The 20316-nt window shown below is 40.6% G+C and overlaps 2 protein-coding genes across 9 annotated transcripts in view; both read left to right on the plus strand.

Moving 5' to 3' along the window:
- The first annotated feature begins 99 nt into the window (after window positions 1-99).
- Window positions 100-15436, plus strand: LOC121892243 (microtubule-associated protein 2-like). 8 transcript variants are annotated; one of them, XM_042405150.1, is made up of 12 exons: window positions 100-2893; window positions 3109-3303; window positions 3460-3597; window positions 4585-4637; window positions 5196-5213; window positions 5792-5977; window positions 6099-6216; window positions 7340-7647; window positions 11608-11700; window positions 12351-12432; window positions 13353-13465; window positions 13580-15436. In XM_042405150.1, the coding sequence occupies exons 1-12, from the start codon at window positions 109-111 to the stop codon at window positions 13787-13789; spliced, it is 4299 nt and encodes a 1432-aa protein (XP_042261084.1). In that variant the 5' UTR covers window positions 100-108; the 3' UTR covers window positions 13790-15436. The 8 variants fall into 8 exon arrangements, with proteins under 8 accessions (XP_042261084.1, XP_042261085.1, XP_042261088.1 ...); XM_042405151.1 differs by having other exon boundaries at window positions 3463-3597; XM_042405154.1 differs by lacking the exon at window positions 11608-11700.
- Window positions 15437-18764: 3328 nt separating this feature from the next.
- Window positions 18765-20316, plus strand: part of LOC121892313 (protein unc-80 homolog) — a 47402-nt gene continuing 45850 nt past the window's right edge. Inside the window, exons 1-3 of the mRNA XM_042405300.1 lie at window positions 18765-18967; window positions 19445-19493; window positions 19843-19999. Of these exons, the coding sequence (XP_042261234.1) occupies window positions 18876-18967; window positions 19445-19493; window positions 19843-19999 (298 nt within the window). The 5' untranslated portion in view covers window positions 18765-18875. The remainder of the gene's footprint in view (window positions 18968-19444; window positions 19494-19842; window positions 20000-20316) is intronic.

The raw sequence follows: 20316 nt of genomic DNA on the forward strand, positions 1-20316 counted from the left end.
GCAAGCAAAGCTTTTAGCTTATATGACTCAGCACAAAGTTGTACAGTATCCTTCAAACTCACAGCCCAGCCCGAGGAGTGTATCAGTAAGGAGTCTCATGAGTCTGCTATGAAAGAAGAGGAGCCTCAAGTGGCATCGCTACATCAGAAGCAGGTGGTAGTTGAAAGAGCAACACCTGAAGGAGCAGAACTTGCCTCGATTGAACCTCCACCCTCGTCTGTGAAAGAAAAAGAGCAATCTGACACCTCCTCAGCCGAACAGGGTAATCAAGACAAAAAAGGTGGGGTAGAAGAGGCAGCTGAGAGCCACCTTGTTGGCGAGTCAAACGCAAAAGAAGCAAAACAGCCTTCACTTGCAGAAGAGACTTCAGGACTTATGACAGAAGAAAAAGAGGGAATTATCTTGCAAAGCAAAGCAGAAACCCCTGTGAATGAAAGCAAGGAAAAACTGGGGATGGATGATGGGATAAACAAGGAGGGCCAAGATAGTGGCAGTGACATTAAATTGCATGAGACACCTGTGACCAACATTCACCAAATGGATCAAAGGCAAGAAACAGTCAAATCAAGTCCAGAACCTGGTACAGAGCTGAAATCCTCATCTGATATTTTTGTCGAACCCAAGTCAGGATCAGAAACCTACTTTGAGACATCTTCAAAAAGCAAAGAAGAGGAGTCTCCACAAACTCAGAGCTATTACGAGCTCAGCACAACAGCAGAGACAAGGTTAAGTGGGGACACTGAAATTACGCAGAAGTTAGAGGATCAACAAGATAGAAAAGTCAGAACCTCTCCCGGTAAGATGTCATTAGAACAAAGAAGCCTCTCCCTGAACATTACAGTTGGGTCCACAGTGGGACAGACTGTGAAGGGAGAGAAGTCAAGGACCTCCTCAGAAAGCATGTGTCCTATCAGTGGAAGTTTTGATGAATCAGACGTTTACCCTTCAACACCATCTGTGGAGAGCCATACACCCAGGTTTCCTCCAGCTGTCTCCATTACCCCAACTTCCACAGAATCACCTAAAGATATCCCCACTCAGGCAGAAACGCCTTTACCTTCTGATAAACACAGTTGCAGTTTGGAGCAATCAAGTAGCCTCTCTGAGATGTTGGACTTGGCCGGGGCCCTGCCTCCAGGGCCATCCATAGAGAGGAGGGAGGTTGATCACATGAGACGAAAGTCTGTGCCTGCCAATGTGTCAGCTCTGGTGGGGAGTTCTTTAGCCAAGCTTGCCTTGGGAGATCAGACCTCAAGGGTGGTGAGTGGGGAAAGCCAGCTGGAGGAACTGGGCTACTGTGTCTTCAATGAGTACTCTGGGCCCATGCCTTCCCCTGCAGATGTGCCCAGTCCAGGGGACTCTCCTTACCAACGTTTCCCTGCTATGGAGGGTGAAGTTGAACAGGAGCTTGGACCCACAGAAGATGAGGGTGTCCAAAAAGGAATGCAACAAGAAGATCATAAAGGAACTGTCCCTGAGATTTCTCAAAAAACAGTACTTGAAAAGAAAGATGCGCCAGTAAAGACTACTCTGATTCTTGAAAAAGCTGTGACAAGTGGAATAAAACCTGATCGCCTAAGAATCCCAATCAATACTTCAAAAGACAGACTGACTGAGTTTCGTTTGGAGAGTGGCCTTCCTGGTGACATAAAGATCCAAGCAATCCCTGAGGTAGACGTTGAAAAAGACCCGTCAAGAGAGGCTTCTCCCATCCCGCCAGACAATTCCTTTACTTTCACTCCTGCTGAAACTGGAGTTAAGGTTCCCCCGACTCCTGCCACCCCCAAGTCCCCAGATGATCCACCCTCAGAAACCCAAGTTATTGAGGAGAACACTAGGAAAATCTTAACGGAGGTCAAAGCAGAGAATGACCCAAAGTCTGAAAGGGCTGATAATAAACAGACAGAATTAGAGAAAGAAATTCAAAAATCTAAGCAGGAAGATTCAGGAGAAAGAAGTGAAGAACCAGAAATGGTAAATAAAGACATACGTTCAGCACCATCTCAGCCTTCAGGAGAAAGCACAGAAAAAGACTGTAAGACGACTCAAAGTGAACATGGGACACCTACAAGATTAGAAGGAATAGAAATTCAAGAGACCTCAAAAGTTGTTCTGGATTTAAGCACTAAAAAGCCCTTAGATGAGAAAGTGTCCCAAATTCAGTTGCAGGAGGTAAAACCGGAAAAAGACTCACCAAAGCCACAGATATCCTCCCCAGTCATCATTATACCTCAAGCACAAGTAGAGGAAGAAGCAGAGGAAGAGGACGATATTGAGATTGCTGAAGAGCCTCAAGAGATAATGGAGGAAGCTGAAGTGCCTGTAATCTTCAAGACAGATCAAGCTGAAGTTGGAAAGGAACAGCAAAAGAAAGAAGGGGTGAGGCTGCTGGAAGTTGCTCCAATGGTGGATGACGATCCCAAGTCTGGTGCAGAAGAATGGAGTCATAGTGCACAAAACAGTGATGATGGGGAACCTGCGACAGACAGTTCACACTTGTCTCCATGCTCTGACCATGACGTACCACAGCCACCAGAGGAAAGAGATAGAAATGAGGACATGGGAGAGGATAAAGTTGTAGGTAACTCACAAAATAGGGATGAAGGGAAGAAAGAGGAGGATGAGGGGGTAAAGAAAGTCCTGACAGAAGAGGAGGAAGTGGGGCAGACTGGTTCTGGAGAAGTAGCTGAAGAGAAAGAGGAGAAAACGGTAGAGAAAGAGGATGAAGGGAAGGAGAGGACGGGTGAGAAGGAGGATGAGAAAGACATTGAGATTGGTCAAGAGGTGGAAGAGACCTCTGATGGGCTCTGCCAGACCAGTCAGGCAGTTAATGATGAAACCACCATGGACGTCTCTATCCTAGACACAGACAGTGGCTGGATGAACTCACAAGGTACCCAGAGCTATCAAACAATTACACATAATAATTGCTTGTAAAATAAATGTTTAAGACATTTAATGTATATTTAACATGTTGTTATATATATAAAAACAGGCTTCTTGCTATTAAATCTGAATGTGAATGAGTGTTTTTCTTTGCACTAAGCTAGCTCCTAGCTAGCCAAGATTGTGGAGAATTAGTCCTCTTTTAATCCCTCTCCACTGCAGATGATGACAAAAGTATCATGACTGAGCAAATCGAAGCCCTTCCTCAGACCCAGAGTCCTACCAGTAGACCTGTGGTGGACAGACCCGCTAAACGGGCCCCTGGCAGAGGAAGGGGTCACCCTAGCACCACTGAGAGTAAAGTGTCCCGCAAAGTACCGAGCCACCATCCAAGAGAGGAGATGAAGAAGAAAAAAGGTTCCAATTCTATATTAAAAATTTGTTTTCTTTAACAAATTGCAATGAACTTAATTTTTAACTGTATAAAAGTGTATTTATGCAACTTTGTACTGTAGTAGAAAACACAATAACAATGTAACTTGTTCATATAATCCTGTCTCTCCTCTCTGCTAGTAGGCATACGGAGGGCTGACCAGAATAAGGTGTCAGCCCTCCAAATTCGTTCTCCATCTCGAAAGAGTGTAGCCAAAGTGGTGGCCAGACATCCTAGGCCCGCTCTGCTTCACGGCTCTGCTAGACGCAAGGCCACAGGTGAACACTTTTCACCAAGAATCTGTGCCATGGATAGAGAGAGTGCAACCAAATCTTACCATATTACTTTTGGATTGACTCAAGTGACACAGTGTAGCAGTACAGTACCCAAGAAGCCTAAGGGAGTGCTGAGAGGCCTTTGTCGCACAAAATTACCAATAATTATGATTCAGAAAAAAGTTCCTAAAGGATATTAAGAGATTTGTGCAATTGGCAAAAATTGGAATGTGTACTTTGTGGCGTCAAACTTTGTCTTACAGTAACATTTGTGCAGAAAACAACTAACTCCAACTACACTTGACATAGAAATTCAACCAAAGCTGAATCGATTAGGGTTTGGATTGTTGTTACAAATATGGACAGGTAATGGAAATGTTGATGCCTGCTCTCTCTCTATTGACGGCTCTTTGAGGAATCAAGCGGGTGCAATGTAGCTGGCAAACATCATGTGCTGCTGACCCATTTTCAAAACATCATGTGTGGTCCCTTTATTACAAGCTCAATTGTTTTGTCTTTTTGGTTCTCATTTTATCCATGTCAAAAATGGAGTGTTTACTCATGCTTGGCTTCATATTCCTGTTTTTTCATGCTCAATGATGCTGCTGTGTAGTTTGTTGTGACTGGTATTCACTGAGTGAACTCTGGTTTTATTCTTTGTCTTATCACTAAGTGTCACTCGTATATGTTTGCTGGAAGCGGCTGCATGGTTGCGGTGGTATGTTTGGTCAGTGGGTGTGAAGAGAAACTGATCATAATGTTGTGATGTGATGCTTAACATGCAAAGAAGGTTTTTCACTGATTTCTATCTGGATCTTGATGTGTCTGCTGGTAGATCACTGTGCAGCAAACACCATTTGCTCCTAAATAATGGTTTCAGAAGTTTGAGTACGTGTGTGTGTATGTGGCTGTGTGAAAATTTACACTCGCAAATGTCTCCCCCTGCTGGTTCATATTGATCATTACAGTTGGACTCTGTTTTCTGTACAGGTATGGAAAGCCATCAGCCCCTCAGTGTCCACCAGTCCAGGGAGAGACCCACTGTAAGTGCTGTCATGCAATCACACACATACACATGCAATTGCTGTGATTAGAATTAGCCTAGTTTTTTCTTTTCTTATGGTACATACATCTCTTTATTAACTAATGGGAGATAGTTGTTTTGCATTTTTTGTGCATAGTTGATTGTGTCTAAATGTAGGTTTTTGCTATGATATACAAGTAAAAATGTATATCAGTAAATATATCATCTGCAGTACACTTCAGTTTACATGAATACATTTTTCCATTTTGCAGTGAGGTTATTCAGTCAATATCTGTCAAATACACACAGTCACATCTGTAAAAGCTTTATGATTTTGTCAAGTACACTGAAGTGACATCATTTTCAGGAGTCCTACATCGATGCAAATAGTTAGTTTATCTTCTGTCATATCGTCTTAAATTTCTCAAAATAACTGCATTGCATCATGGGGCCTTGTTTGCATGAAAACCCCCATATTTTCTTTCTTTTTTTCCTTTCCTTCTGCATGTCTGCATTTGTCTCTTTTTATTTCTCTCTGTGTGCATATTTGTGTTGCATGCCTGCCTCCTTGTGCCAGTCTCGACAGAGAAAATCAGTGAGTATAGAAATCAGATAATGTGCAGCACAGTGACAAAGAGGTGAACGTCATTTCTCACTTTTGTGTAAAATAACCCCAGTATTTCCCCTTAAACCTCTTTTTCTTTTCCATAGTCAAATCCTCTTTTTTACTTGGTGTTGGACGTTTAAATGTTTCATCGTGTTTTCTGTCCTTATGTGAAAATCTCCATCAAAGGGTCCAAAATGTCCATTATTAAAAGAAAATTAAATAATCAACTGTGTATGTTGATAATACCATATCTTATTTCATAATACAACCATAATAGCTTCATCGTGACTTTGTTAGAGTCAGCATGTTATTTTGGAATTAAACTATAAATACAGCAGAAACATTTAGTTCAATGAGGAACTTTGATACAAGATGCTGTGACACACTGCCAAATACACTTGCATGCAACGTGTCCTGCCTTGTAAACCATAAATGCACATTTCATCTCCATTGCATCCATCTCACGTCTTCATTTCTCCATCTGTCTGTCACCTCTGCCTACCTGCCTGCACATCATCCATCTATCCTGCACGCTTTCCTGCCTCTTTGTCACGGCTGCTTTCCAGAGCCCCACTCGGGCTGTTCTGTTAAAGATGGCAGCTCAGCGTCGGGGGTCCGATCACCAGCCCCCCCGGCCCGGCTCTGCCTGTAGCCTTAAACGGAGCCCCCTGGTGGCGGCGGAGCTCTGCGAGGCCCGCCCTTCCTCTGCATGCTCCCGTCCGTCCCCTCTGCCTAACAAATGGGCAGAGAAGGTAAAGTGGAAGGAGAGAAAAAGAAGGGATTGCTGTGTGTGAAAATGTCAGATAGGTAGCTGTAACTAATGTCTACGCGGATTACATGTGATTGAGCTTGTTACGGTGTGTGTTCATTCAGGAGAGAGCATACCGCAGCCCAGAGAAGAGGTCATCCCTCCCCAGGCCTGCCAAGTCTCTGACACGCCACATCCCTGCTGCTGAACAAGATGACAACAGCAGCCCCTCCAGGCCAACCTGTAAGACCATACACACATTAAAAATATTGAACCTTCAAATTGATTTTCTCATTATCTCATCCCTTACACAGCAGATTGCCTCTGTACTCTCTTGCGCTTTTACTAATGATTCTTCTTAATCACTTGCTTATTGACCACCTATTGAATTTAACTCCTACCACCCCCCTGCCTTCCTCCTCTTTGCCTTCTTTCTCCCCTCACTCCTCTTTGTCCTTCTTCCACCTCTCCAACTCTCTTGAAGCGTTCCGTACCGAGCCCAGAGCGGACAGCAGGTCTGGGAGAGCCCCTAGTATGGCAGGTAGAGCACCCAGTAGCTCCAGTTAGAACCATCACACCCTCCTTCATCCACATAGTGGTTTTGATTGTGTTTGTTTATCAAAAACTCCAATGTCAAAGCAATAGGGCTTATATAATGTATAGTTATGAGCATCAGCCATACAAAACATTCGTTCATTCATTATTCTGAAAGGTGCAGGTCTTTCAAAACTACTCTACCTGACAGACAAAATTGGATCCCCCTATGCCTGAGTTTGAAGCTATTTTCTACACATTTGGAGTATGAGGACAGAAATAAGAAGTTTCATCAAGCTGGTTTCTTTCGTTTTAGTCTCAGTCTGGCCCTAATTCGATACAAATATAATTAAATAGTTGTAAAAAGTGTCATATTTGGCTCTGTGAAACCTGCTTTACCCTAAACAAGAAACAGGTGGGATCCATATCAACAGAACCTCTTCATATATACAACCTTATCAGCTAAAATCCTATTGGTCCAGGCCCAGTATCCCAGCAACAAGCCATCTTCATTAAATGAATTCAGCTGCCTGTGTGTGCTCACATGCTCCTTGTCAAACATTTCTTGTTTGACCGGCATTGTTTGTTTTGTGGAAACAGAGCAAATCTGGCATCAACAGAACAGCGTTCACAGTTCCATGTGTGTTGTGTTTTCTTATCATCATCATCAGAACCAGATGAAGGATCACACACAGAATCCATCTGTTTCTCTTTAATGTTTTTCTCCCTCTTTTCTCTTTGTCCGAGGTGTTTCTGTCTCCAGGAAGGATTTTCTTTCATTTCATATCTGTGTTTCTTCTCTTTATCGTTGTAATCGCTCTCCCTCCCCCAGGTACAGACTCACGTTCCCGGGCAGTCCGTAGCGGCGCCTCCACCCCTGGCTCCTCCGCCGTCACGCCCGGCTCACCCCCTAGCTACTCCTGCCGCACCCCTGGTTCGCGCACCCCTGGTAGCCACACACCCAAGTCCTTCAGCATCCTCCAGGAGAAGAAGGTGGCGGTCATCCGAACCCCGCCCAAGTCGCCGTCCTCCACCCAACGGCAGCTGAAGGTTCTCAATCAGCCCCTGCCTGACCTGAAGAATGTAAAGTCCAAGATCGGCTCAACCGCCAACATCAAACACCAGCCGAAAGGAGGACAGGTAACAGGACTGTGGTGGAGCATGATAGTCATGTTATTAAATTATGGAATCACACTTGGGACATAACAAAACCTTTAAAAAAATCAGAGTCTCATGTGTTCATTCAACTGAAGTAAATAGAATACAATTACATATTAGATCAATATACATATACTGTATATCTTCTGACTTTCAAAATGACCAGCAGTTACCTCCTTCTGCCACATGGGGGCACTAAAACCAAGTTATGTTGTGCAACTTAATATTTAAAAAAATCAACCAAGACTCTAATAACATCTTTTCTCTTTGATAAAAGGTTGGCAATATACAGTATATTATTTTGGAGAAAAAAGATACTATTACCACCCTAGTTTATTATATAGCTAACATGATATATATAACATGAATATTCATACACTTTCTGTATATTTATACAAACAAGAAGCAATAAAACGTGCTGTTAAAAGACAGAAAACATGTATAAAAGACAGATGCAAAAAATAAGAACATAAAAACAAAATATATTTGACCATTAACTTTTACTTAAACCATTATAGCACAAAGCCATCTAATTAAAAAATACATTTTTAATTAGATGGCTTAGAAAATTTTTTGCCTGGTATAGTTTCTGTTGGATTTGGGATTCCACTGCATGTATGTCTATTGTCACAATATAGCAAAAGTCATAACCACCTCTATAAAAAAAAAGATGTTTTGTTTTCCCTTTTCTTTCCCTCCTCTACCTTTTTCTTTGTCTGTCTCTCTGTCTTTGAAATGTCAAAAAATGCTCAAATATCTCTCCTGACATCTTCACTATCACTCACAGTCTGCCCTGCCTCTAAACCCCTGCCGTCACTGTCTGTCTGCCTCCTCTGACTGTCCCCTGCCCTCTCCCTGTCCACTGTCATCTCCGTCAGTCTGGATGAACCACCAGTCATCGGCCGCCTCCGGCCTCCTCCTTTGACTTTCCCTTGGGTCTTCCCTCTCTCCTTACCTTTCTCAAATTTCTCCCTACTGAAAAAGCGTCATGTGTTTTCTAAAATAATGAGCAGCAGGTTTAAAGCAGCCATTCTCTTAAGAATATTCCAAGAATCCAGTCACTGCCTCCGAGGAGCAGTCATCCTGCAACATCATTCGCCCTGGGGATCTGCTTTCGTCATTGCTGTGCAGGATTTTCCCTCTGGCTCTGAGTATTAATAATTGCAAGCGGGTGGAATTAATTATTAAGAAGTGAAGAGTGAAACATATCACCTTACTTAACTTCTTCTTATTCTTTTTCTTCATTGCGCAGCTTGTGTGTTTTTGTATTTATGTTTCAAGTGGCTTGTTAGCAGTCTGCCTCTCTTGAACTGAAGAGGATTGTGTGATAAAGATTTTCAGTGGCCAAGCTGTTAAACTGTTTTTCAAGCAAGAGATGAAGGGTCACCACTGGATAATTTAGCTTAATAAAAGCCTAGCTCTTATTATTTCTTTTTCTTACAAGGACTCGTGGTTGTTTTCTTCTAATGGTTGGGATGTGGGATTCACTCCTGTCATCTGTGTCTGTAGGATGTAACAGATGTGTGGTCGTCTAATGGACTGCAAATTCTTAATCATATAACCAAGGCAACCGATGGTCTTAATGTTCTCTGAATATTTCAGAGGTGAGACTTTTTCATTAACCCCACTGATGTATGGGAGAGGACGCGATTCATCGTCATTTTGCCAGCTCGTCTTTCCTCTTTAGGGAGAAATGTGACAGAGGGACAGAAATTTTTAATCAAGCTGGGTGATGCATGACTGTGAGGAGCAGCACAGCAGGCTTTGCTTCGTGGTCTTCTGATATACTGGAGCTCTGTGGGAAACCTGGAGTGACTGATGTGTGAAATTTCTTAAATAAGTAAACAAAGATAATAAAGATTGTATGAGTCGTAGTGACATATAACATTTTATGCTATATTTATAATTTTATCATTTTAAAATGAGAATGTAGTGTTAGTGATTTTTTGTTATTAATTAATTGTGAGCATGTCATGTTGGGTGATTTTTCTCCACTAGATTAAGTTTTAAATATTAAAAAATATTAAAAACCATTATATTATGTAAAATACATGGCTGCCACTAACAATTTTAACAATATTTCCATTATAGATAAATCTGTCCAATATTTTCTTGATTAGCTGCTTAATCTGTTTTCTATAAAATGCCAGAAAGTGGTGAATAATGCCAAAATCAAAATTTCTTTGAGCCCAAATCTTCAAAAAGCAGAAAATATTCACATTTGAGAAGCTGGAACTATCTAAAATGATTTATAATCAATTATCAAAATAGTTACAGATCATTAATTAATATTCAGCTAATTGTTTCAGCCCTGGTATAATCACTCTTAGAAATATATATATTTAGTTTGGGTAGATTGTCTTTGGGTTCAGTGCAGGTGCTTTGTCATTGGTTGACCTTGCAGCTGTCTGTGCTGTAACAGCTGTAGAAGGGACTGGGTTGTGTACAGGAGCAGCAAAAAAACCCCACTAAAATAGATAGTAGGAAGAGTATGTGTGTCATATAACGTGTGTGTGAGTAAGAAGAAGAGCTGTCGAGAAACCAGGTCAGGTCAGTGTAGACTGGAGACGGAGGCTTGTGTGTTTTCCTTGAACCCCTTTGTCTTTTCTTTTTACCCTCTCTGTGTGTTCACTTTTAAAATTGAAGTAGGCTTTTTAAATTCATTTTGTCTTACAAAACAGCACAAAATGATGCACAAGGCTGAAATACTCTCATTGGTTGTGTTCAACCAGCTAGATCACAAAAGTTATACATTTTCATTTCTATATATCTCTATATATCTTCTGTTACCTCTTGAATTTTTCATTGCCTATATAAGATCATACAGCCAAACATGTTTTTTGTTTTTAAGGTTTAACTTGGCCAATGAGATTATTTCTGCCTCCAGAGCAGCTCTGAGAAACATCTGTCGAACTAAAACTCAAAATCTGCCACCACAAAAGAACCTGGGCAGGTGATGTGAGGGCGAAACACTCACCCGCAGTCATGCATTTCATTTGTTCGCGATTGGGAAGCCAGTGACCAGATCACCACTTCTATTTCTTAGAGCTCTTCAGAAAGAAAATCACTGTTAATGTAAACACATTTTAAGTATAAATGCATGTGAAGACACATTGATAAGTCATCACACACTTGACTTAAACAAGGCACATATAGTATTTTCTTTTTTTTTTTCCGTCCGATTTTGTTTTAGGTTCAAATTGTAACCGAGAAACTGGACTTCAGTCATGTTCAGTCAAAGTGCGGCTCCAAGGATAATCTGAAGCACACGCCCAAAGGAGGCAATGTATGTACAGCTTTCTGTTTTCGTTCTTCTCTTTCTCCTCGTCTCTTTCTCTTTCCCCTTTTCAGCTGTAGTATTGCTGTGTCGTGTTACTATTATGGACCCATGTGTTTGTCTGTCATTGGCTAATGAAGGGTTTATTTCCAAACTGCAATGCATCCATGTTACTTCTTTGTCAGGCAAAAAGTAGAAGAAATTCTATTTTTTGTTTTGATTTTGTGCTGTCCGTTTTGCCTTTCGTACTTATACAAATAGTGGTTATTGCACTTTGGAATTAAATCCAAATATGCTTCTTTCTGCTTTAACAGCTCTGCTCAAAACAGGGACAAGTTCAAGACTGTGGATGGGTTACAACAAGCATACCTTCTGCACACTGATAAATGCCTTGATCCCTGCATAAAAGCTGAACTCCATCAATAAAAACCATGTTTTTTTTTTTGTTCTGTTGTCGAGATGAGCTAAAATTTCAATGCTCCAGCGTTAAAATGAGTGCAGACAGATTGATAGGTCGTGGATTTAAAATTGGGACACTTTTATGGGATTATTTTGGAAGGGAAAAGGGGGGGGGAGGTGGGCCTTTTTTTAAGCTTCCCCCTCCCGTTTGAGAAGCCATGTGTGCGCTGTTTGTTTGTATAAAAAAGATACCTTGTCATTCCCAGGTCATGATTCCAAGTGTTAAACTGGACTTTAGCCACGTTCAGGCTAAATGTGGCTCGCTGAACAAACTCCAGCACACAGCAGGCGGGGGAAACGTGAGTGACTCCACAAAAAAAAAAGCATAATCACCTATACAAAAACCTTCTCTTTTCAAGTTCTCTCATTCTAATAAATATATACACTTAGGCATGAACCTGTCTGTGAGTTGTAGTTGTGGAATATTTTCATCTTTATTAACTGTTTTTTGTGCTTCAGAATCAAATATGTTTAATTTTCTGCAAGAATTGGCACCAAAACTATTTTTTTTTACATTTGGCTGAGGCACAATATTCGCTGTCTCTGCACAGTGTATAAGTGTAAACACAACTTTACAGCATGCAGGGTTGTCAGTGTGTCTTTTTAACAACGTTCACACTTACACTAATTCATGTCACCCATGGACAATAAAGTTTTATTGAAGCATATACTCCCTGTAGTGTTAGGTAGTGCTTGTGTTCTGTGTTTGTTTGATGTCTGCGATTTTAGTGCTTGCTTTCAAGTTAACCTCTCTGCAGGGAACTGGTATCAGCATCCTGTGTCTCCTGTGTGGACGAGCGTTGATTTAATTAATCTGCCTTCATCCAGGATCATGTCACATCGTCTCATGGCTGATTTATAACTTTTTGTGAAGAAAAGTATATAGTTTACCGCAATGTTTTTTCCTAGTAAACATAGGTTAATATGTGCTTTCCGCTGCTGCCTACAGGTCCAAATCCAGACCAAGAAGATAGATTTGAGCCACGTCACCGCCAAATGTGGCTCTATGTCCAACATCCACCACAGACCAGGTAGTGTACTTTTTTAAAATCTTTGTATTTAACAAATTAAGCACCTCCACACACAATTAGGCATAAAGGCATAGTTTCATTTTAAAAAGGGAAAATAAAATATTTAAAAAGAAAAAGAGAGAACATTGACAATCTTGGTGTTTATCATTCGTTTCTCAAAGCAGATTAAGCACAGGTTTATATACTGTGTACATATATATATGTAACTGTGTCCAATATACATTCTTGCAAGGTTTATGTAGAGTAAAATACTGTAATTCAAAAATAACTAAAGCAAATCTGCTTTTATAACCTGATATTTAATATACTGCTTGATATACCAAGCTTGTCTTTAACTTGCCTTAAAGTGCAACATATCATGAGTCATCAAGTCATCAAAATGCTTAAAATACTTAGAACAAAAAAGAACAGTAGGTGGAATATATATGATTCAAAGGTGAGCGTTTATCCAATAACATTGTTATTGACTTTCAGCTGAATTATATTGTGATAGTATGATCTTATCTACAAATTTCTGCTGTTGGTATTAATAATTTACATGATATGAATGACAGTTAGCTCCAAAGTTACCAAAAGTAATTGAAATTTTTGTTGTAAATACATGAAAAGTCTGTGCATCAGTAGAATCCAGTCCATTTCTTTCAACATCAGTTTTATTTTTTTGTTATATGTAATTTCATCATGATAGGGATTAGTATAGGGAAATATTATTATTAATGTCATGATGATAACTTCAGCCCTGTATGATACTGTATGTACAGAGTCAAGATGGTAAACAGAAGCACAGTGTCCTTTTTTGTGCACTGCAGTGTGCAGCCTGACATTGTCTGTCCTGAGTGTTGTTTAGGAGAAGCTCTGGCCTGCAGGCGAGTGATGCCCTGTGGGTTTGATGCTTTTCTCCTCTTCCTTGTTGTTCCCAGGGGGAGGTCATGTGCGAATTGAGAATGTGAAGCTTGACTTTAGAGACAAGGCCCATGCCAAGGTCCGCTCCCTGGACAATGCCAGCCACATGCCCGGAGGGGGGAACGTTATGGTAAAAAGAAGCACATACAGTAGTTGCGCACAAACACGAAGCCTCCTCTCTGTTTCTGCAAAAATAAAGAAGAGAAAATAATCTTGAGCTAAACTCTCTTTCCTCACCCGCCAGATCGAGAGCCACAAGCTGTCCTTCCGGGAATCAGCCAAAGCTCGGGTTGACCACGGCGCAGAAATCGTCGTCACCCACTCCCCAGGGGTCGAGACTGGAGGCACTTCCCCTCGCCTGTCCTCCGCCGGCAGCATCAACCTCCTGGAGTCACCCCAGCTCTCTACGCTGGCCCAGGATGTCACCGCTGCCCTGGCTAAGCAGGGCTTATAAGCCGCCTGCTTCCACTTCCTCGGATATCCTCAAAAATCCACACCATTTCTCCTTTCCCCATAAGTCTTATTTACTCATAAGCATCCAGTGTTCTCCCACGGTCCTTCACTGCAACATGACCCCCAAACACACTCTCACTAAAACCCACAGGTTATACACTTGTAGTTGATTGACTGTCTCGTCCATCAACAACCCTTCAAACCCTTCAAACTGAATTCTAAGATTATTCTTCATTCACTCCCTGAAAAGGGCTAGAGCCCGCTCACACTTTGTTTTTTCATTCATTTTTTGGTCACTCAACTACGAACTTTTCTGTTTTGTTCTAGATAGGCTGAGTGCTAAGGTTTGAGTGGATGTGTTTGTCTAAGAAGGCGTTGTCGGTTTTACGATTGTACAGTGAATTTTTTAGCATGAAAAGCATCACCGCATTCCACTTGTATGGGGATAAACGTCATGCATAATGTCCATTCAGAAACATGAACGGTACTGAATGCAAGATATAGCTACTAGATACTAGGCTCTTGTCTGAAAGATACAACTATGTGAGAGACTTAAGAAACATGGCGTGTAACTGTACCTGCGAGAGAATGGCTGATGGGCATGTCTGCTAAAATGTGACATTTTAAGTCATGAATTTTTGTTTGCTCGTTGGCTGGTTTTATGATTTCCTGATACGTGCTGAATTGTTGGACAAATTGTGTTCTCTTGTTTTATTTTTTTTTTTATATATATATGTCACTGTAGTGGAAGTTGTTGCAGTTTTTGTACGTTCCCTGTGGCTGCACTGGCTTATTAGCACTTAAATGTGGATAACCATTGCAGTTATGTCGCTAAAATGCTAGCTTTCCAATAGATCTCTTCTTTTTTTTTTTTTTTTTCTTCTCTGCAAACCAATGGGCTGCTCTCTTTTTTGTTTGGTTTTACGTTAGCTCTGTGGTTTTATTAGGCTGCAACAACGCTGTTATGCTGGCATGGCAAATAAATAATAAATAAATTAGATCTATTTGGAGCAATCTTAAACTTTTCAGTGTGAGTGTTAATGGCCAGGGTGCATCCTAGTGTCCGTACTGTGAGGTCACAACCTGTGGTCAGATCCCTCACACTCCTTTGACCTTTCCCCGTCTGCAGAAACTGGGTTGTACAACAGCTTTGAAAGGGCAAAGAGCCCCACAGTTTGATACGAAAGTGGAAAGTCTGAAGCTTTATACTGTATGAAAACATTCCATTTGAAAGAGCAGCTACCCGGCCCTTTTGTGAGATCGAACCTGCGTGGCTGTTTTGAACGTGTAACTTTACAGATGACATAGAGATGAAGAATGGGGAAAACCCTCAACTTGCAGCTGTTAGAATTCATTTAAAAAAAAAAAAAAAAAGAATAAAAAAAGAAAACTGTTCTAGCATATTGTCTGCTCACCATTGTGAAACTTCTCTGCCCCCCCAGTCCTCCTCCCCCTGATGTCAGCTACCCCCTCCAGTGTTTTTCTGTGCTCCCTCTTGCCTCCCTCCTCCCCCGGCCCCACTTTGCCTGTGTAAGTGTATTTAAAAGACCATGTAGATGTGTGCACACTTTCCGATGTTTGAGACATACTGATGACAAATGCTCCTACAGGATGATGACGACAGAAATAAAGAAAATAAAAAATGGTACACTCTAGTCTCTTGAATTAATTCTAAAAGTAATGACTGATTTATATCCAGAGTGCTTTTTTTTTTAATGCAGTATAGAGAAGCAAGAATGTGAAGGTGTATTAGTTCATGTCTCTTTAGAGATGTGAAAAACATGTTTTTGTGGACAAATGTTTTGAGGAAACCACAAGTTATTCATAATTTATGAAACAAGCAGCAGCACTGACATACTCTAGTAGTGTTAAGTGTCTACATAATAGTGTACACATTTTATAAATATTTATCTCCTCTGCTGCATTCACTTCATAAAACTGATGAGCCTGATGTAACAATGTGTCTTTTGATATACTACAGTTGTACTTTAATATTGATATAGGGAAGGATATGGCTGGCAATTAGGGCTGCAACTAACGATTATTTTTGTTATCAATTAATCTGACGATTATTTTCTTGATTCACTGTTTAGTCTTTGGAAAAATTGCATTCACAATTTCTCAGAGGCCACTGTGATGTCTTCATTTTGCTTGTTTTGTCTGAGTAACAGCCTAAAATGGTAAGATATTCAATATACAGTCATGTGACAAGGAAAGACCGCAAACTGTCATATATCGATATTTAGATCTAATGGTTTCAAAGCTTTACCCACTCTAGACACTGAAATTCAGAATATCTATGCCTCTGCTGCTTTGATTTTCTTGGGAGTCCTGCAACTTTATGGAAGTGAAATCCTAAATCACCAGAGACCCACTTTAAGTAATGTCTTTACGCAGTGAGGTACTTACTATAGTTATACATTATTTATATTTCTGCAATTCTCTTCTTCTACTAAAGTACATTTTAGAGGGAAATATTAAACTTGTTACTCCACTATACTTACTGCAGATAAAGCTCTTACATATAAAATATATGATCAACATATATATATATATAACCTTTATTTAAAAAGAAAGAAAATCATTGAGGGCTGGCCCTCATTTACAATGATTTCAAGTATAAAAAAGATATAAAGTAATGATAAAAAATACAAGATAAAAAAACAATCAATAAAACAAGTATATAAGTGCAGTTAATACAGTACAGTCAATTAAACGAGGTGCAAACAGAACTGAAGTGGTTAGTGATCATAGATTTAAAATGGGTTACTAAATTATCATTTTTTTAGGGTGCTCTGCAAAGAGTTCCCTGCGGTCGGAGTATAAAAGCAAAAAGCAGATCTTCCAAGCTCAGTACAAACTCTAGTAACATGTACTGAAAGAGAGTCACTAGACTTAGAGTATGATGTGTCAACCATAGTTGTGATATAAAATGGCAGCTTCACAATATAAGACCCTTGTAGATAGATAAATAAATACATATGCTTATCACGTCTCTCAGACATAGAAGACCACCCAACTTTTCCATACAGCATGCAACGATGAGTGCTAAAAACATGACCAGTAGTAAACCACGGAAGAGCGGAAGGGTAAACAGCATCCAAGGGCTTAAGGGTCGAGGCAGAGGCATGCCTATAAATTACATCACCATAATCTAAGACAAAGAGAAAAACAGCTTCAACAATCTTTCTCCTACAAGACATAGGCAAGTTAATTCTATTTCTATACAAAACAATTAATTTGTTGACAAGATTGTCTATATGAAATTTGAATGTGAGTTTGTATGTATTCTGTAACTCTCTCAATAATGGATCCTTGTACAGTGGAAATATGAAAGTTTTTGCTACCATGCGATAAAATACAATATGCTATAATCCACATATAAATGTGCATGGCAATTAGTTAAAGATGAAAAGATATTATTCATATAAATTGTAAAAAAAAAAAAAAAAAAAAAACTGGACCCAGAATAGAGCCTTGTGGAACACCCTTAGTTATTAGTAAAAACTCTGAACAAATAGTTCCCAAGTTTACTGACTGCTGCCGATCAGATAATTAATGTAATTAAGGTAATTCAGGAACCATGCACACGCACTTGAACTAAAACCAACATTACATAAAATATGTAAAAGCAAGGAATGATCAACAGTGTCAAGTGCCTTTGATGGCAGCACAGTGTTTTTTCTCATCAAATATAATGTAATGCAATAAGTTAAGCCTAATGTAGTTCCTTTGCCTTGAGCAGCTAAGACATTAAAATGCTACTTACATGTTAATGCATTATTATGTCATTATAATCAAATAATAACCTACATATGGTGAGTTAAAGTCCCCCACCACTCAAAAATATATTTTTTCTGCCAGTTCCTACAGTTGGATGTTTGAGCTTCACTGTGCAGAGTTTGACACTTTCATCTGTTTGAAGCGAAAAGTTTCTCTGTGATCGTTGAAACTCTGATTTTAAGGGGCAGGCTTTTTAGCAAGATTTGTGACATCACAACCAGTTTCAGTCCAGTATGCAACTTGCACAAGTGTGGCGTGGAAACTTGAAGCCTCCAGTGCACATACACTGAAAATTAACTTTTCAGCAAAGTAGGAGACATCTTGCAAATTTGCATATTCAGAGATTCTGGATTTTTAATGAGAGAGAAGGAGTAGATGCCATTTTATGGATTTTAATGAGATAAGCATACTTTTTTTGTGGAAAAACCACATCAGACACACATTATTGTTCCAAGCAGAGTATTTTTAGATGTCTTATACATGTCAGGTGGGGATCTTTAACATGTTGACAGGGTCCATTCTGCAATAAAAACGTTTACTTTAAGTACATTTTGCTGATAACGTTCTTTATAGTGCTTTTGCCTCAGTAAAATTTCAAATCCAAGGCTTTTACTTCTAATACTATATATTTGTAGTGTGGTTTTGCTGCTTTTACTTAAGTAAAGGGTTTTTGATACATCAAATCAAACTCTGTTCATCGTCCACAACGTTGTCCACCTGGGTTATTATTAAACAACCTGTTGATATTCAAATGGAGGGATTATCCTTCCTGTGAATGCACCATTCAGGATGCGAGCCGACGTGTGTTTGCAGCAATTTGCGTTTTTTCTATATGGTCAAGTCATATGAAGTGCTTCTGTGCCATTCCCTATAATGATACACAAAGCAGAGGGTTGACAATAAAAACATCTGGCCCAGCTGCACACTGCGTCTTTAAGCTCCGCCACCGATAAATTAGCACGCCGATCAACTGTCGCTGTCCGGTGAGGGAGGTGCTGAAATCAGAGCGCTCTCTCCTTCTCCTTCTCCTTCTCCCCAACCCACCCTCCACCCCCCTCCTCTCTCCCCTTCTCTCTCTCTCTCTCTTTCTCTCTCTCTCTCCCTCTCTCTCTCTCCCTCTCTCTCTCTCTCTCTCTCTCTATATATATCGCCGCCGACCGACCGACACTTGCAGCCATTTTACGCAGGACGAACCCAATCATGTCGTGAGGGAAGATCACTGGTCACCTGGGCAGAGCCAGCAGCCGCCGCGCGTCCCGGTGGTCGCACACAGGCAGGCAGGCAGGCAGGCAGGTCCGGCAAAAATGGTGAAGAGGAAAAGCCTGGACGAGAACGAGCCGGAGTGCGGGAAAGGAATACCGTTCCCCATCCAGACCTTCTTATGGAGGCAAACCAGGTTAGTATGTGTTTCAGTGGAAATTGATAACAGGTGTTTATCATTGCCGAAAATAAGCAGGATCAAGGTTTGACAGCAGCCGTGGCAAAAGTCGCTGCCTGACACATGAGAAGGGCAACCGCATTTTTATTCTAACAGGCGTCAAAATTGATGTATTGCCTTCTAATAATTCAACCCGTGATCGGTAATCGTGTGTCACTGAGTGTGTCATTTCACTGGTGTCAGTGAATGGTTTAAATGGAGGGAGGTGGGCTTGCATGTTTTTGCAACTGTGGTGTGAATGGAGATGGATGCAGATTGTATGATGTCACACCTGTAAAGCATATTTGCATTAAAAGTGGGCCAAAGAAAAGGAATTGTTTGTGTAAAATTTATATTTTGTTTGTGGCACTGGAGATTAAATTTCCATAGAAATAGTGTAAACTACATTCATATATTTTTTTAATCTCATACAAGCATGTTTTTTTGTATTTTCAGTGCATTTCTGCGTCCGAAGTTGGGAAAACAGTATGAAGCATCTTGTGTGGTAAGTCATTTAGATAATGCAAGTGCATGATGAGGGGAAATAATCGCTCCCATCCCAGTAATCTGTTTTTACCTTAATGCACCTGCAAATCAAGTGTACTCTTCATTCTGCATTTAGCAAATTAGTTTTCCCCCCATGCTTCCTCCTATTACCCAGGAGCCAGACCTTTGGCAACTCATATCCATAATGACGCTTCTCCAGATCCCTTTGGATCTAAACAGAGCTGCCACTGTGTCTCCCACAGGCATTGCCTTGCTTTGGGCCATGTGAGACATTTAGATAGTCAAAGAAAGAGGCTTTAGTTCCTGGCTTATGTCTCTTTTCTTCTTCTCTCTGGCTGTCTCCTCAGTCCTTTGAGAGGGTGCTGGTGGAGAATAAGCTCCACGGGCTGTCGCCGGCCCTGTCAGAGGCCATCCAGAGCATCTCCCGCTGGGAGCTCGTCCAGGCAGCCCTGCCTCATGTACTCCACTGCACCTCCATCCTGCTGTCTAACAGGAACAAGCTGGGTGAGGACACGCAGAACACACATTACCAGAGCTTCAGGCATTGAGTTGACAGGCTCATCCAGGTTATCCTTATTCAACAAAACACCAAACTGATGTTCTTTCAGTTACAGGAACAGCCTGACCGTACAGTTCTGAATTACGGGAAGCAAAAAACAAAACAATTAACATGTTAATTTGAATGAAATCACTTTTTCTGGGTCATGTCAGAACCTAAATGCACAGACAGGCAATTAAGGGCGTGCACTGACTATTTAATGTAAATATATAGACAAGATTAATAAGACAAGAGCCTTGGTTTAGTATTATTGACAATACGG

This window comes from Thunnus maccoyii, chromosome 24 (genome assembly GCF_910596095.1).
Source record: "Thunnus maccoyii chromosome 24, fThuMac1.1, whole genome shotgun sequence".
NCBI classification, from domain to species: domain Eukaryota; kingdom Metazoa; phylum Chordata; class Actinopteri; order Scombriformes; family Scombridae; genus Thunnus; species Thunnus maccoyii.